The 16596-nt window shown below is 57.3% G+C and overlaps 2 protein-coding genes across 5 annotated transcripts in view; one reads left to right on the top strand and one right to left on the bottom strand.

Annotated features, from left to right (window-relative positions):
- SYNGAP1 (synaptic Ras GTPase activating protein 1) overlaps nucleotides 1–8598 on the bottom strand; it is a 59134-nt gene extending 50536 nt beyond the window's left edge. For all 4 annotated transcript variants that reach the window (XR_012648475.1, XM_075016409.1, XM_075016410.1 and 1 more), the window contains exons 1-2: nucleotides 8157–8598; nucleotides 138–259 (exon numbers count right to left, since the gene is read on the bottom strand). Coding sequence is in view for 3 of the 4 variants with exons in the window: in XM_075016409.1 (XP_074872510.1) it covers nucleotides 138–259; nucleotides 8157–8178 (144 nt within the window). In the remaining variant the exon portion in view is untranslated. The remainder of the gene's footprint in view (nucleotides 1–137; nucleotides 260–8156) is intronic.
- Nucleotides 8599–14163: 5565 nt separating this feature from the next.
- CUTA (cutA divalent cation tolerance homolog) lies at nucleotides 14164–16591 on the top strand. Its single transcript, XM_075016435.1, has 6 exons — nucleotides 14164–14246; nucleotides 15298–15446; nucleotides 15699–15758; nucleotides 15911–15956; nucleotides 16104–16153; nucleotides 16407–16591. The coding sequence occupies exons 1-6, from the start codon at nucleotides 14229–14231 to the stop codon at nucleotides 16504–16506; spliced, it is 423 nt and encodes a 140-aa protein (XP_074872536.1). The 5' UTR covers nucleotides 14164–14228; the 3' UTR covers nucleotides 16507–16591.
- Nucleotides 16592–16596: the final 5 nt, after the last annotated feature.

Below are 16596 nucleotides of genomic sequence, written 5' to 3'. Positions count from 1 at the left end.
TTCTCTCTGTGCTTGGAGGGACTCTATGGTAGAAAGCAGAGCTCACTGCCCTGGGTGGGTCAGGATCTCCCAGGGCCTCCCTGCAAACTCCACATGCCCCCTCAGGCATACAACCTGCTCCAGCCCCACAGTCTCACCTCATCCTCATCTAGCATAAGCAGCTGGTTTCCCGAGATAATGCAGAACCGGGGATTCCAGCCTGGGCGTTCGTAGGGAGAGTGCATATAGGGCATGCGATGCAGGGGAGCTCCTCGCACATCTGGGGGGAGGGTTAGAAATGAGGCCATTGGGGAGGCTGCCCAGGCAGACACAACCTTCCTTCCATCCTCACAAGTGCCCCTTTCTCACTGCATGCACACCCCTCCAGCCAGCCATCTCCCTCACATGGGCCCTGCTCTCCAGCACACCCCCTCCTTTGCCCCAAACATACCCCGCCCCACATCTCTCATTACCATACTCACCATCACCATTGGAGGGGCGTCAGAGACTGGCAGCTCCTTGCAGAACTGACCCACAGGGCCAGGGTGAGAAACTACCTGTTCGAGTCTCACTCCTGCCTGAGCTCAGGAAAGTGCCCCACTCCCCGCACCCTCCCCAAAACCCCACTTCCAGCCCAGCCCTCTGGACCTCAGGAGCTCCCACCATCCTTGAACCACTCCACTCCCAAACCCCAGGAAAGCATCTTAGGCCAGACTCAGTCCCAGGGAGGCCCTCTCCTTGTCCTCAGCTGCTCACGCTCCCAAGCACACCATGGAAACAACAAGCTCCTCAGGAAGACACCAAAGATCCCTAAAACTTGGACACACCCTTCTCCAGGATGGGGAAGCCATCGACCAGCCCCAGTGCGCCTCTCTCCCCCACCCCAGCACAGGAAGGGCGGGCTCACCAGCCAGACTGGGTCAGGAGGGACCAGGCAGTCCAATACCTGGAGTTTTTGCATAGCAGAGCTAGAGAACAGTGTCTGCTATTGACCCCAGAATGGATGCTGAGCTACAGCATCTCCCAGGTAGGGCTGGACGCCCTCAGAAGGTGTCCATTGCCTCCCTTAGGTGCTGCTCTCAGGTTAATCCACCCTCCCCCATTAAGTGCCTTAGTCGTCTTTCCAACTGGAATTGATCTGCCTTCTGCTTCCGGCTAGTGACTTTGCCTGCCTTTCTCTGCTAAGTTACAGAACCCAGTGTTTTAATCCCATGATGTTCCTTACATCCTGCAGTCAAGTCACCTTCATCCTCTTCCTTGGATCAGCTAAAGAGCTATCGCCTGGTTAACCTCTCACCATGTCAGGTGTTCACCAGCCTTACAAAGTGCTTCTTCGGCCTCTCCCAGTCCTCTGCCTCTTGTAAGCCATGAGGGCACCAGAACCGGCTGAAGTGCTGAGCACCAGTCTCTTCAGCACTGTCTGCAGAGGCAATGTCACCTCCCCACTTCCTTGTTTTACAGGTCAAGATCATGGGAGCCCATGTGGGGATATTGCCAGTGTTGGTCTTTCAGACCCTATGTTCTGGGGCACAACAGGTCACCTCACTCACTTTAAAAACCACTCAGGAGATGTTAAAATCTTCCTAGCTTTATATCTTCAGGGTCTGGTTTATCTACACCCAATTTCTGATTACTTGGGGCCATAGGTCAGACTTTAAGCACAAGGCTCAGAAACTGGTTGGATTTGTACATTGTGCAAGCCACTTCTCGCATACCCCTATGACTCCAGGCTCTGGGGCTTTAACACTGCCAGAGCTGGAAATGTTGCAGAACAGATCTCTGCTTAGGCCAGGCCTACTCTTCAACTATTTCCCACTTTACCTCTGCCAAGGCAGCATCCTCTGGCTCAGCCAATGAAAGAGGCTGTGCTGCTTTAAAACACATGACCCTGGGAGAACCAAGCCCATCCCAGGGCTTTTACTATCGCCAGCCAAACAACCTCCTCTCCCACATGCCAAGCCAGGCCATGAGTAGCCCGAGAGGCACGTCCATATGGCACCACACAAATAAGGGTGCTCATCCCACCTGGCATTCTGGGGGTGCCCTGGCAGCAAGCCACAGCTCCACTGGAAACTCTTTGATCCCATGCTCCAAAGCAGGAGATGAGGCCTTCAAACCTATGAGGAGCAGAGGAACCCTCCCATGGCAAGCAAGCCATCCCAAGCCTGAGGGGAAGCAAACAGAGCTGGGGGAGTCCAGCCCCTCATGCAGCATATAACCTCTCCAACCCACAAGCCGGGCCAGGGGCCTGACCCCACTCCAGCAGATGTGGGGGCAGAGGGTTTGCAAGGAGAGGTGGAAAGGGCTTTTGCAGCACAGTAGTGCCACCCAGTGGACATAGCTGGGCATAGCAGGCTACTGAAGTCACCCCTCTGCATCCCCATCTCCAAATGAACACAGGGGTGCCATAGGCCTGCCAGCATCACATGGGATGGGGGAACTCCCCCTCAAAACAGCACATAAGAGCAGTATTCCTTCCCATAGGCTGACTCCTCTCCACATCTCAGCAACCCACCACACTTCCCTTCCCTTCCCTTCCCTTCCAAAGCCAAGGGGAGAACCCAGGAGTTCTTGCTCCCAGCCTCCCTGCTCCAACCTTGAGATTCCGCTCCTCTCCCACAGCTGGGCAGAAGAGTCGGGGGTCCTGTCTCAAAACTTCCTGCTGCTAGCTTGATAATTGTTGTGCAAACTTCCAGTAAAGTGTCTGCCACATCCTCCTCCACAGCTGGTCACATAGATGCTAATAATCTACTAATGCTGCCAATAAATCCTTCAGCACTGTGGGAGAGGTCCATGTTATGGAGTTACCAGGTTGTGGGGCCAGCTCCTGTCAGTGGTTCATGTCGAGTAGGATGAGAGGCAGGAACAGCATACACAGACAACATTCTGGACCTTGTCATACTGTGTTTACACATGGGACTGTGGGAAGGTTGTATGGCTTATGTGAATCCTGGCTACCTCTCCACTCCCAATGCTGGACTTGACAAGACGACCACTCCTCCTTTCAAGGTAGGCAGAGGACTAGGGTTTGTGAATGAATGGGCGGGGGGAGACAATCAAGCCCATACCCATGTCCATAGGAGGATGTCATGATAACCACTGATGCTGCGGTGCAGGAGACAAATTCTTGCCTTAGTGTTTCCAGGGATGTGCAGGTTTTGGTTAAGGTGCACTAGAGGGCACTCCCTGGCAGAGCCTCTTTTGGAGGCAGGCCTGGGTGTGTCCAGAAAGCAGAAGCCCAGCTTGGAGTCAGGCCTCAATTTCCTGAGAAGTGGCTCTGCAGAGGAACTAGGGAGGGGAAGGGATTTGATGCTCAGCCTTGAGGCGAGACCAAGGCAGAGTGGCCCTCCTCTTTAGTGCCTACTGGGGCTAAGCTTTGCCCCACAATCCCAGTCCCCAATCAGCTGGAAGACAGCTGTGTAGCGCCTAGCACTGCAGAGAGGCAGAGTTTGATTCTCCAATGCTGAACCCACTCAAAGCCGGGTATTACAGTGACATGCAAATTATATGTAAATGTACACTCACTCCTTGCTTCAACTGACCTGCCTGCAAATCACATCACATCATTTGCATAGAATAGCCAAGTATCCCAAGGACTTAGCTATTCCTAAAACCTGGCTTCCTTGTTAGGCCAAGCATCCTGGGTGTGCCTCCATCCTGGGGTAGGGGCTCACTCAGCACTGGACCCCTTAGACACCCTCATGCAGTCCCTCCCAGCCCTGGCATCACAGGGTGGGTGCTGGGGTGGTGTGATTGTCCCTTCAGACTGCAGGTAGCCTGGAGGGCAGTGGTGCAAAGTGACAGCATGGGGTAGGGGGATTCAGCCTGGCAGAGAGGAAGAGATACCCCTCCCCCACAATATACAGCTACAGGCCCTTTCCCTGCCCCTTCTTCTACTACCAGCAATAGGTCCCTCCCCAGACTTCACTGGGGAGAGGATGTCCTACCCCTAAAGAGAGATGGGACCCAGAGTGTACCCCCAGCACCACCTGCCACTCACAACATTGCCATGCTCTGGGATTCAATTCATGACAGTCCCCTGACTCTTGGGATGGGAGGAAGGAGGGAGCATCCTCCAATGGGGTTACCTAGCAACTGCATCCTGCCACCTCCACACACTGAGAGCAGAGAAGAGACTGTGGGGGGGTATTTCAGCCCCAAAACAGAGGAGTGCCTCCAGCTACGCCAGCCCCAGCCTCTCCCAGCAGCAGATGCTGTGGGAGGTAGTGCAAGTTGCTGACTGTAGGTCAAGCTCCCAGCTACTGCACCCTGGCCTCACTCAGCAGGGGGTGCTGTGGGGGCAGGACAGGGCAGGGCACTGGCTGTGCAGGGAGCTCCCAGCTACTGCAACCCTGGCCTCACTCAGCAGGGGGTGCTGTGGGGGCAGGACAGGGCAGGGCACTGGCTGTGCAGGGAGCTCCCAGCTACTGCAACCCTGGCCTCACTCAGCAGGGGGTGCTGTGGGGGCAGGACAGGGCAGGGCATTGGCTGTGCAGGGAGCTCCCAGCTACTGCAACCCTGGCCTCACCCAGCAGGGGGTGCTGTGGGGGCAGGACAAGGCAGGACACTGGCTGTGCAGGGAGCTCCCAGCTAGTGCAGCCCTGGCCTCGCCCAGCAGGGGGTGCTGTGGGGGCAGGACAGCACAGGGCATTGGCTGTGCAGGGAGCTCCCAGCTACTGCACCCTGGCCTCACCCAGCAGGGGGTGCTGTGGGGGCAGGAAAGCGCAGGGCACTGGCTATGCAGGCACCTCCCAGCTACTGCAACCCTGGCCTCACCCAGCAGGGGGTGCTGTGGGGGCAGGACAGGGCAGGGCATTGGTTGTGCAGGGAGCTCCCAGCTACTGCAACCCTGGCCTCACCCAGCAGGGGGTGCTGTGGGGGCAGGACAGGGCAGGGCACTGGCTGTGCAGGGACCTCCCAGCTACTGCAACCCTGGCCTCACCCAGCAGGGGGTGCTGTGGGGGCAGGACAAGGCAGGACACTGGCTGTGCAGGGAGCTCCCAGCTAGTGCAGCCCTGGCCTCGCCCAGCAGGGGGTGCTGTGGGGGCAGGACAAGGCAGGACACTGGCTGTGCAGGGAGCTCCCAGCTACTGCACCCTGGCCTCACCCAGCAGGGGGTGCTGTGGGGGCAGGGCAGGGGAAGGGACTGGCTCTACAGGGATCTCCCAGCTCGTCCAGCCCTGGCCTCGCCCAGCAGGGGGTGCTGTGGGGGCAGGACAAGGCAGGGCACTGGCTGTGCAGGGAGCTCTCAGCTAGTGCAGCCCTGGCCTCACCCAGCTGGGGGTGCTGTGGGGGCAGGGCAGGGGAGGGGACTGGCTCTACAGGGAGCTCCCAGCTCGTCCAGCCCTGGCCTCACCCAGCTGGGGGTGCTGTGGGCAGCCAGGATGGTATGGCTGCCAACAAGGATGGCACTTTTGTGTTTCAAGGCCCTGTTAACTAGTGTCCATGGCACTTGGTTTAGTCCCTCATTAATATTCTTATTTTGGGGCCACCATAAATTAGCATAATCAATTATGGGGCAGTTGAGATGGGAGTCCGCAACCTCCCATAGGGGAGCCCTCATCCCTCAGCACAGTGCATGCCCACAGTGTCCTCCCAGTACCCCCCAACCAGACCTTGCAGCACTGTATCCCTGGCCCCACATTGGGGCCAGCACTGATGGGGGGGGCCCAGGGCTTGGAAGGGGGTCACATCAGAGCACCACCACAGTGAGATGCCAGGATACAGCCCACAATGGGGAGAAGCATCGTGCACTGGGGCTCAAATGATGCAACACCCCCTCGGGCCACAAGTCAAGAACATGGACAGGAGGGAGTGTTTGGACCCTGGCATCAGAGTGCAGAGGGGTTCTGGGGGAACCATACATATGACACCATGAGTGGTGTGACACCATCCCCCATATCCTTTCTGGGCCAGTGACTAGGAAAGTGGGTCACTCCGGTCTCCTGGGGATCACATCAGCCTCACATCAAAAGTCAGGGGAGGAGGCAAGCTGCAGACAGCAACCCTCAAGGCCCCCCCAAAACATTAGGGGCCAAGCAGACACCATGGATCCATCCCCAAGATACTTCCTCCACAACCAAGCAACAGAAGCAGGTGGTCTTAGTCCTGCTACTGGTACCATTGTTGTTACCTCACCCAGGACAGGTCCCTTCCTCCTCCTGCCCCCACAGGCCTGGGCAAGGAGCCCTACATCTCCCAGCCCCCAGCAACCACACAGGCCTGAGCAGTGCCCTCTCCGCCCCCTACTACCAATCCCATCCACTAGCAACTCCACTACCCCACAGGCCTGGGCTGTACCCCACCACCTTGCAATTGCACTGCCCTCTACTGGCCCAAACTCCTAGAGACTCCCTGCCCCACAGCCCCCTAGAAAGAGACCTCTAGACATGAGTAAGGAACACTGTTACCCTCTATTGATCCCTGACCCGCTTCAGATTCCTACAGCCCACAAGCCTAAACAAGGAGCTCCACAGGCCTCTTCTGCCCCGATCCTTAATTTCGCCCACAGGCTCTGGGCAATTATCCCCATCACCAAACCCCATGCCTCAGGCAATGACTCCCCTGTTACTCTACTACCCCTGACCCAGATGGCAACAGCTAGCCAGGTTTGCCCAGCATCTGTCTCCCCACATCCCCCCAGGCGCATCTCTTGCCCCGCTACCAACCACCCATCAACCCACATAATCCCTCCTTCAAAGGCCCCCACCACTGCCCCGGCACCCCCCCTTTCACTTCCAACCCCAGACATTCCCAGTCCCCAGAAGTCTCCCCAGCCCCCTATGGAACTACACGTGCACACCACCCCCAGTTTCTGGGGAGCCCACAGATACAACCACCTTGCAACATGCCAACACATGAAGAACCCCCACACATCTCCCCTGTCCCAAGTGAACCTGACCCTCATGTGCCCCACCCCCAATGGGCTCTCCAAGCCCCCAGGAACTGCAGTGTGAACACCTCACCATGTTCCCCTCAGCATCCACTCTTCCTTGCACCCAAGCCCTGTGCCATCCTCCTTTGGCCCTTCCCCACAGACTCCATGAACCCCACAAGTCCTGGGGCACCCTCCTGTCTCCTCCACTTCCTGCCATCAACACAACCCCTGGAGTGTACTGAGCCCAGAGCCCACCCCAATGCTGCCACCTCCTGCACTAGGCACTGGACACTCCCGCATACCCCCACTGCTCCTCAGGCAACTGCCAGCACTCTGTTCTGTGTCCCACAGGGCAAACTCCCCACCCCTCGTCATGGAGCAGCCCCTTGAGGAAAGCCCTTCATTCTCTCAGATTGGCCCCTGCCACCCAGGGCCCATGTAAATTCCACAGGCCTCAAGCTGCATCCCAAGGTTCCTCTCCCTAACCCAGCCCTGAGGCCCAGGCCCTGGATGAACCACACTTCCCAGCCAGGCTTGAGGTGACCCTCCCCCCCCCCCCACACACAGGCCCAAACCCCCAGGCTCAAGGTGGAGCTACCCACAGCCACAGGCCCCAGCTGAGTTCCTTTTGTGCTGAATTCCACTGCTCCTCCCAGTCAAACCCCACTCCCCTCCATTGCTCATACCCCACAGACCACAGTGCCCTCCAGACCCCCACACCATCAAACCCACAGGCCACTGTCACATCTCAGTCCAGCAGTCTCCTTCCAGCCCCACAGCCAACCCACCCCAGCTCCAGCAAAGCCCTCACCCTACAGGTCCCCTCACCCACCCAGATGGGGTGCATCAAGCCCTTGCTAACCCACCTGTCCCAGTGACCCCCACCTGTCCTGCTCTAGGGGAGCCCCCTCCCTGCTCTGACCCCACAGCCATAGGGCCCTCCACCTGAGCCTGCCTGTTCTCCCAGCCTCCCAAGCTGCAGCCCCCACCCCCAGGCTGCAGCCCCCTGCACCTGAGCCTGCCTCTTCCCCCAGGCTGCAGCCCCCACCCACCCCAGCTGAGGCAAGCCCACCTCTTCCCCCAGCCCTCAGGCTGCAACCCACTCCCCCCCACAGGCTGAGCCTGCCCCCCGCCCCCCAGCTGAGCCTGCCTGTTCCCCCACCCCGCCAGGCTGCAGCCCCCCCCGCCCCCCAGCTGAGCTTGCCTGTTCCCCCACCCCGCCAGGCTGCAGCAACCCCCAACTGAGCCTGCCGCCCGCCCCCCAGGCTGCAGCCCCCAGCCGAGCCTGCCCAGGCTTTACCTCGAAAGGGGACATAGGACATGGTTCCTCCAGCCGCTCGCTAGTCATGGACGAGGGGAGGTGAAGGATAGACGACAACCCAGGAAGATGGGGACCCCCCGGCTGTGAGGGGAGGGGGAGCGGGGTGCTGCAGGGCAGCACGGACCGCGGCTCCCGTGGAGGGGTGCAGGGAAGACAAGGGAACCGGGCGTGGGGCCAGGCGAGCGGGACGCAGCGGCACGGGGACTTGGGGGGCAGGAGAGCGGGGGCGAGGGGAGGGGGAGGGGGCCGGGGCCCCGGGGGTGGGGACCAAGGGGAACAGAGGGCCGGGGCCCAGGGCAGGTGCAGCAGCAGCGGCGGGCCAGGCCTGCGGGGGCCGCCTCCCTCCCGCCCCGCCGGGCCCCGCAGCGAGCGCCCCGCCGCCGCCCGGTGCTGCCGGTGCCGAAGCTGCGGCCGCTCCAGCCTCGCAGCCGGGCCCCGCGCGCTGCCCACTCTTAAAGGCGGCCGCGCGGCAGCTGCAGTGGGGGTGGGCGCCGCGCTGTGTGCGGCCGACAGAAAAGGGAGCGGCCGCGTCCCCTTTAAACGTCGCCCCCCCCTCAGCTCACCTCAACCTGGGGCGGGGCACGTGGGCTCCGGAGCCAGGTACCGCGCATCCCGGGAGCCGGCCTCATGGCTCCCGGCTGAGACCCGCGGTCCGAGCCCCTGGCCCCCAGTCCTCCGCCCCCGGCTCAGCCCAGGGCCCCAGTCCCACAGCCCTCACCTGCCCCCCGGCTCAGCCCAGGGCCCCAGTCCCACAGCCCTCGCCTGCTCCCTTCTCATTTCAGCTGTGGCCCCATCTCAAAGGCCCTTACCTGCCCCTGGCTCAGCCCCAGGCCCCCATCCCCTTGGCCCCCCAGGCCTCTGATCCCCACCCCCGGCTTAGCCCTGTGGCCTTTGCCCTACAGCCCCTGCCCCAGGCTCAGCCCTATGACCCTAGCTGCCCAGGGCCCCCAACCATCCCAGATCCATTCATCTGGGTGAAGGGGGAAAAAGGAATCGGAAGGCCAGGGCAGCAGTGGTTGGGTTATGTGCGAGCCATCCACACAGATGTCTGTTGTTTTCAGTGTACAGTAGGGCTGCTGGGGGTAGTGCAGCTGCTTTTAATGGTGACACCAGGGCAAGACAAGTGTGGCAGCAAGTACATATGAGTGGAGGGTGAGGGTCAGTGTCTGTGGGACTTGTGTCTGCAAAGTGACTGTGTGTGCAGAGTGAGCAAATAGAGGAGAAGGTTGAGCATGCCCAGACTGAATGTGTGGCCAGGGTAAATGGGATTAGGGTGGGTGTGAGTGTACATGGGTCAGTCTGCCATTTGCAAATCAGGTGAGTGAGAGTGTGACAGGAGAATGCGATAACCATGGAAGCAGGCTAAGGGTCCAGAGAAGTAATGGGCCTGTGTGTGGCTGTGCAGAACAAGTGAGTGTGCAGAATGAGGGCCAATGTGTAGGGTGACTGTCCCGTGGACAAACATGCTCCAGGCTAGTGAGAATGTGTTGTTGGGGGGGGGGTTGAAAATGATTGAAAGTTTGCATGAAGAGGGAATGCACAAATGGAGCATGTGCAGCAAGTGTGCGTGCAGGCTGAGTGTGCATGCGTGAAGAGTGAAAGTAGTGTGTAAGTGGGGTGAGTGTGCATGCAGGCTGAGTGTGAATGCGTGAAGAGTGAAAGGAGTGTGTATTTGGGGTGAATGTGTGAAGTGTGACAGTAGTGTGTATTGGGGTGAATGTGTGTGCAGGCTGAGCGTGAATGTGTGAAGCGTGACAGTAGTGTGTATTTGGGGTGAATGTGTGTGCAGGCTGAGCGTGAATGTGTGAAGCGTGACAGGAGTGTGTATTTGGGGTGAATGTGCATGCAGGCTGTGTGAAGGAGCAAATGGCCTTGCAGGACAAGAGTTAGTGTGTGGTTTTGCTTCTCACTGGGTGGAGATCAGCTGAGTGGAGGGAGTGTTGTGTGTCCCCTTCCTGCCATTAGTGGGTCAGGAGGAGAACTCTCTCAAAGTGGAGGTGGGGGGGTGTTTCTCGGGCAGTGCCAGGCTCTTGCAGAGAGCCTGTGCCTGTGAACACTGGTGTCTGAGTGGGTGCACTGGTATGCCTGCAAGGTTCATGTGCACATTTGAGGGTGCCTGGGGTGGAATGGATTACTGAGTGTGTCCAACAGCAGCTTGCCTGGTGGGCATGTTTTGGGGATGCATCTACAGTGGCCAGGATTGTATGTCAGGGTGACGTATGGTGCATTGAGCTGTGCTTATTCAGAGTAGTGTGATGCCTGTTGCAGATGGTGCACTGAGTGGCAGGGTGTTTCTTTGTCATCTGTTAGCGGCACAGAGTGCATTTAGGGCTGCTCAATGTGTGTTCAGTATTAGGGAAATGTGCATTCAGGGACCTGTCAAGAGAAATGTGGCCCTGGTATGGTATGTTCACTGGAGCTCCGTCTTCTCCCATTTTGTCCTATTACAGAGATTGGGGGTGGGCACCTCGTGAGCTCAGGCCCTGGTATATTTGGTCTCCCTGCCACCCTTTCATCAGGCCCAGTTAGGGCACATTGTGTGTTTGGATGGGTCCTTTGATCAGCCAGGGGACAGGAAGCCACACCTAGATTCAGTATACCCAGACTTTTGATAGTCTTGGATGATCTTCTGTTCAATAAACTAGGGAAATGCAATGGAAATGGGCTAATATTAGGTGAGTGCATTGCTGGTTGGTTAAGGTGCTATAAGACTGCTTGTTTTTTGGGAAGCTACAAACTAACATCGCTACTCCTCAGACACCATTCTCAGAAAATAATTATCAATGGTTCAGAGTCATACTGGAAGGGCAAAACAAGTGGGATTCTGCCAGGATCAGTTTTGGGACCAATTCTGAGCAACAGCTTCATCAATGATTTAGATAATGACATAGGGAGGGCAGGACAAGAGCTGGCCATCAACAGGGCATTCAGTGGACACTGTTCAAACAGCTAGAGGACATTGATTTTGCTGATGACAAAAACACTGAGAAGTCCTGTGGCACCTTATAGACTAACAGATTTTTTGGAGCATTAGCTTGCAAGGGCAAATACCCACTTAGTCAGATGCATCTCGTTGTTTTTGAGGATACAGACTAACATGGCTACCCCTCTGATATTTGCTGATGATGTCACCCTTCTTTCACACCAACACGAAAGCATTGAAGAAAAGGTCACAACACTAGGCAAAAATTCCTCAATGACTGGACTGAGCATTCATAAGGAAAGACCAAGGCAATGAGGGTCAACCAGTCTAACAACACCATCACGCTGGGAGGGGATGACCTGGAAGATGTGGAGCAGTTCACCTACTTGAAGAATATTATGAACAGAGTTGGAGGACAGACAAGGATATCAGTGCCAGGATAGGGAAAGCAACAACTGCATTCATGACTTCGTCCCATATAGAGTTCACAAATAATATCTATGAAGGCAAAACTGCAGATATTCAACACAAATGTGAAGAATGTGCTCTTGTATGGATGTGAGACCTGGTGTACTAAGTCTTCAAATCACAAGCTACAGACATTGATAAATAGATACCGTTCCACATCTACTTACAACAATTTGGAGGGCAAAATTTGGTCCAAAACAGAAAATATATAACAACATCGAAAAAACAGCATAAAAAGATGACAATGTTTGTCAATCATTACCATACAGTTACCAGACGTAGCTCCCATTCTTAGTATTGTGAGAACCGGTAGATCAATATACCCTTTGCTGTGTTCCAGAATTCCAGCCACCAAATGGCATTAATAGAAACCATCTGGAATCATCTGGACACTCTCTACATAAAAGAATAAATTACGCAAATCAGGTATGGTAACAGATAACAACCTGTAAGAGAACGCTTCAATCTCCAGGAACACTGAGCAACAGATTTAAAAGTAGCCATCCTGCAACAACAACAACAAATCAAAAACTGACTCCAAAGAGAAACTTCAGAGCTGCAATTCATTTCCAAATTTGACACCATCAACCAAGGAGTGACCAGAGACTGGGAGTGGCTGGCAAATTACAAAAGCAGTTTCTCCTGTCTTGATGTTCATACCGCCGCATTAGGTACAGATAATGGGCCACATCTTCCCTGACTGAATTGACCTGGTTTCTCCTCTCTTGATGTTCACAGCGCCACATCAGCAGCTGATGATGGGCCACATCCTCCCTGACTGACCTGACCTTGTCAACGCTGGCCCTCCTCCTGACTGGGACTCCCTCCTTTTCATGAGCCTATATAGCTGACGCTCGTCTGGAACCCCCAATCATGCATCCGATGAAACACGTCTTTGCCAATGAAAGCTTATGCTCCAAAATAACTGTTAGTCTATAAGAAGCCACAGGACTTGTTGTTTTTGAAGATGCGTGAGGTACACCCCTCGCATCAAATGGCTAGTCTTTGTCACACATGAGGAGCTTTGGAACAGAGCAGGACAAGGACCACGAGAAGAAAGTGGGGATGACTTGGCCACACTCTCAGAAAACCATCATCCAGCCTCATCTATCAAGCTCTCATATAGAACTGCAAGGAAAGTGCAGAAGAGGAAGACCTCGGACAACATGGAGAATATTTACTGAGACACAAGGACAAGGATGGGGGTACGCCTGGACGCAGTAGAAGTTTTGTCTCAAGACAGAGTGAAGACATGTAGATGACCTATGCGCCACTAGGAGGACAAGGGCTTAAGTCACAGAGAGTGCGATTAGCGAGTATGCGGATGGAACCAAGCTGAAAGGAGTGGCAAGTGCTTTGGAGAATAGGATTATAATTCAGAATGATCTGGTCAAACTGGAAAAATGGTCTGCGGTAAATAGGATTAAATGTAATAAGTACAAATGCAAAGTATTTCACGTCAGGAGGAATAATCAGTTTCACACATAAAAAATGATAAATGGCTGTCTAGGATGGAGAGTAACAGCGAGGTAGCCTAGGAAAGAATACTGCAGAAAGGGTGTAGGGGGTCATAGTGGGCCATAAATTAAGTATAAGTCCACAGTGTGACAGTACTGCAAAACAAAATTTCTGGGTTGTATTCAGTGTTATAAGCAAGACACCAGAAGTAATTCTCCTGCTCCACTCTATGCTGATTAGGCCTCAAATGGAATACTGTGGCTAGTTCTGGGCACCATGTTTCAGGAGAGAAGGCCAAATTGGAGAAGGTCCAGAGAAGAGCAACAAAAACGATTAAAATGCTACGAAACGTGACCTAGAAGTGAAGATTGAAAGAACTGTGTTTGTTTAATCTGGAAAAGAGAAGAGTGAGAGAGACTTTCCAATGTTTCCTGCTCACTTAGGCATCTGGCCCTTGGAACCAAAGGGCAGTGTATCTAATTAGGGGCTGGAGGGGGAGGAGATTGCAGGTCTGCATTGAGTGTTTTTTTCCATTAGAGCTTTGGGATGCTGTGGTCAGGAGTGAAGTGGGAGAGGAGTTGTCACAGCTGGGGGAGCAGTAGGGGGACCAGATGTTCTGATTTTATAGGGATGGTTGGGGAATGAGTTATAGAGGGCACCCATCACTTCACACCCTATCCTGATTTTTCACACTGGTCAGAGTTCAGGAAGGAGTCCAGAACCAGGTAGCAGGTAGGATTAAGGGGCCCAGCAGAACTTGGGAAGAAGGACAGGGTATCAGCTGGTGCCTGTGGCATTGGGGTACGTGGCAGATTTTGGGGGGGGGGCAGAACAGGGGAAAGCCCACGAGTGGGGAGCAGAGGCTGTGGGTGGGATCTGGGGTGCCACCAGAGCTGGGGAGTAGGAGGGCGTAGGAGGGGCTGCAAGACGGACTGGAGCACACAAGACAGGCCACCCAAGGCACCAAGCACAAGTCCAAGTGGGGCACGTGGCGACGGGCCGGGGCGGAGCTCATTGCGGGACGGCGGGGCTTCAGCAGCCCGCCTGGGTCACGTGAAGGGGGTGGGGCTTCAGCAGCCCGCCTGGGTCACGTGAAGGGGGTGGGGCTTCAGCAGACCGCCTGGGTCACGTGCAGGGGGCGGGGCGGAGCTTGTGCGTTGCGCGCTCGCGGGAGCTTCCGCAGCGCTCTGGGGGCAGGGCTGATGCGAGCGGCCTGCGGCGTGAGTAGCTCCTGAGCCCGGCCCCGAGCGGGCGGGGGGCCCCGGTGCGCGTACCGGGGGAAGAGGCCAGCGCCCCTGGTGCTGTCCGGGCGGGCGGGGTGCCCCAGTGCCCCCTGCAGCCCCGGCTGTGCGTACCAGAGGGAGAGGCCAGCGCCCCTGGTGCTGTCCGAGTGGGTGGGGTGCCCCAGTGCCCCCCCCGGCTGTGCGTACCAGAGGGAGAGGCCAGCGCCCCTGGTGCTGTCCGAGTGGGTGGGGTGCCCCGGTGACCCCCCCGGCTGTGCGTACCAGAGGGAGAGGCCAGTGCCCCTGGTGCTGTCCGAGTGGGTGGGGTGCCCCGGTGACCCCCCCGGCTGTGCGTACCAGAGGGAGAGGCCAGTGCCCCTGGTGCTGTCCGAGTGGGTGGGGTGCCCCGGTGCCCCACCGCTGTGCGTACCAGAGGGAGAGGCCAGCGCCCCTGGTGCTGTACGAGTGGGTGGGGTGCCCCGGTGACCCCCCCGGCTGTGCGTACCGGAGAGAGAGGCCAGTGCCCCTGGTGCTGTCCGAGTGGGTGGGGTGCCCCGGTGCCCCACCGCTGTGCGTACCAGAGGGAGAGGCCAGCGCCCCTGGTGCTGTACGAGTGGGTGGGGTGCCCCGGTGACCCCCCCGGCTGTGCGTACCGGAGAGAGAGGCCAGCGCCCCTGGTGCTGTCCGAGTGGGTGGGGTGCCCCGGTGCCCCACCGCTGTGCGTACCAGAGGGAGAGGCCAGTGCCCCTGGTGCTGTCCGAGTGGGTGGGGTGCTGCGGTGCCCCCCCGGCTGTGCGTACCAGAGGGAGAGGCCAGCGCCCCTAGTGCTGTACGAGTGGGTGGGGTGCCCCGGTGACCCCCCCGGCTGTGCGTACCGGAGAGAGAGGCCAGCGCCCCTGGTGCTGTCCGAGTGGGTGGGGTGCCCCGGTGTCCCCCCAGCTGTGCATACTGGAGAGAGAGGCCACCGCCCCTGGTGCTGTCCCAGCGGGCAGGGTGCCCTGGCGGCCCTGCAGCACCGGCCCCAGCCCTCACTGCCTTGTGCCCGCAGGTGCTCCTGCTGTCCCTGTTGATGGTCTCACTGCTCCGAACTGCGTATCGGCGTCTTTTCTCCATGGCGGCTGAAGCCTATGAGCCCGGGAGCTTGTCGGCCGTGTTCGTCACCTGCCCCAGTGAGAAAGTGGCAAAGGATATTGCAAGGTGGGACTGGGAGCCTGGGCACCTGGGTTCTGTCCCAGCTCTGGGGTGGGGCAGGTCAGTGGATTAGAGCAGCAAGCCAGGTTCCTGGAGTCTAGACTGGCTCGGGGGACGGGGGGTGAGTGGCACTGGTGGCTTAGAGCAGGGGACTGAGAGCCAGGTTTGCTGTCTCACCCTGAGAGGGGAGTGGGAGTCCGTGGCTGGATGTGTCAGCCAGGAGCGTGGAGAACACTGACATCTCTGTGTCCCAAACAGGGCGATGGTTGAGAAGCATCTTGCTGCCTGTGTCAACATCATACCTCAGGTCACATCCATGTGAGTGCTGGAGCAATGTTCCCAGGCTGCATGGTCCCTGCATTGGGCCTTGAACTTGGATGATGATTGTTGGGGGAGTGGCCTGGCCTCTCTGATTAGGGCAGACTTTCTCTGTGCCTCCTCCTCACAGCAGCCCTGCTGGCTTCTTTCAGATATGAGTGGAAGGGGAAGATTGAAGAAGACAGTGAAATACTGCTGGTGAGGACCCAGGCGGGGGGCAGTGTCCTTGGGGGATGGGGCCTAAACCCTCTGCCTGGGTAGGCAGCTGGGGAGGCTCCAGACCTCAGGACTCCCTCCGGAGCGGAGCGGACACCCTCACTGTTCACCATCTGTCTCTCCCCCCAGATGATCAAAACTCGGAGCTCCCGCATCCCAGCATTGACTGATTTTGTCCGGTCAGTCCATTGCCCTTTGTTTGCTGCCTGACCCCCTAGGAGCCTGCTTATGGGGCTACCGGGAGTCCAACAGCTTTCCTGGGGAACAGAGTCTCTGGAGGGATGGGTGACGGTTGCTGTGGGGCACTGTGGGGAGGGCATCAAGGACAGAGTGGTTACTCCCTAGTGGGTGGGCCCTGGGGCAGAGTGGCAAGGTGCTGGGGAATCCTTTCGCATTTTGCCCCTTCTGATTCCTGCCCTCATTTCTCCACAGGTCGGTGCATCCATATGAAGTTGCAGAGGTGATTGCCCTGCCCATCGAGCAGGGAAATGCCCCATATCTGCAGTGGGTTGGGGAGACTGTGCCAGAGTAAGCCCCCTACTCATCCCATGGAAGTTTTCCTGTCAAGGGTGAGCAGGAGAGAACTTGCAGCCAATAAACTGCCCCTGAAGCACGAAGCTCT

This window comes from Carettochelys insculpta, chromosome 22, assembly GCF_033958435.1.
Source record: "Carettochelys insculpta isolate YL-2023 chromosome 22, ASM3395843v1, whole genome shotgun sequence".
NCBI lineage: Eukaryota > Metazoa > Chordata > Testudines > Carettochelyidae > Carettochelys > Carettochelys insculpta.
The sequence above is the reverse complement of the archived record's forward strand: the minus strand, read 5'-3'. Positions and strand labels throughout refer to the sequence as shown.

Coding starts and splice junctions, on each gene's coding strand:
- CUTA (XM_075016435.1), top strand. Junction 15,759..15,910: donor ATACCTCAGGTCACATCCAT/GTGAGTGCTGGA, acceptor GGCTTCTTTCAG/ATATGAGTGGAAGGGGAAGA. Junction 16,154..16,406: donor GCATTGACTGATTTTGTCCG/GTCAGTCCATTG, acceptor ATTTCTCCACAG/GTCGGTGCATCCATATGAAG.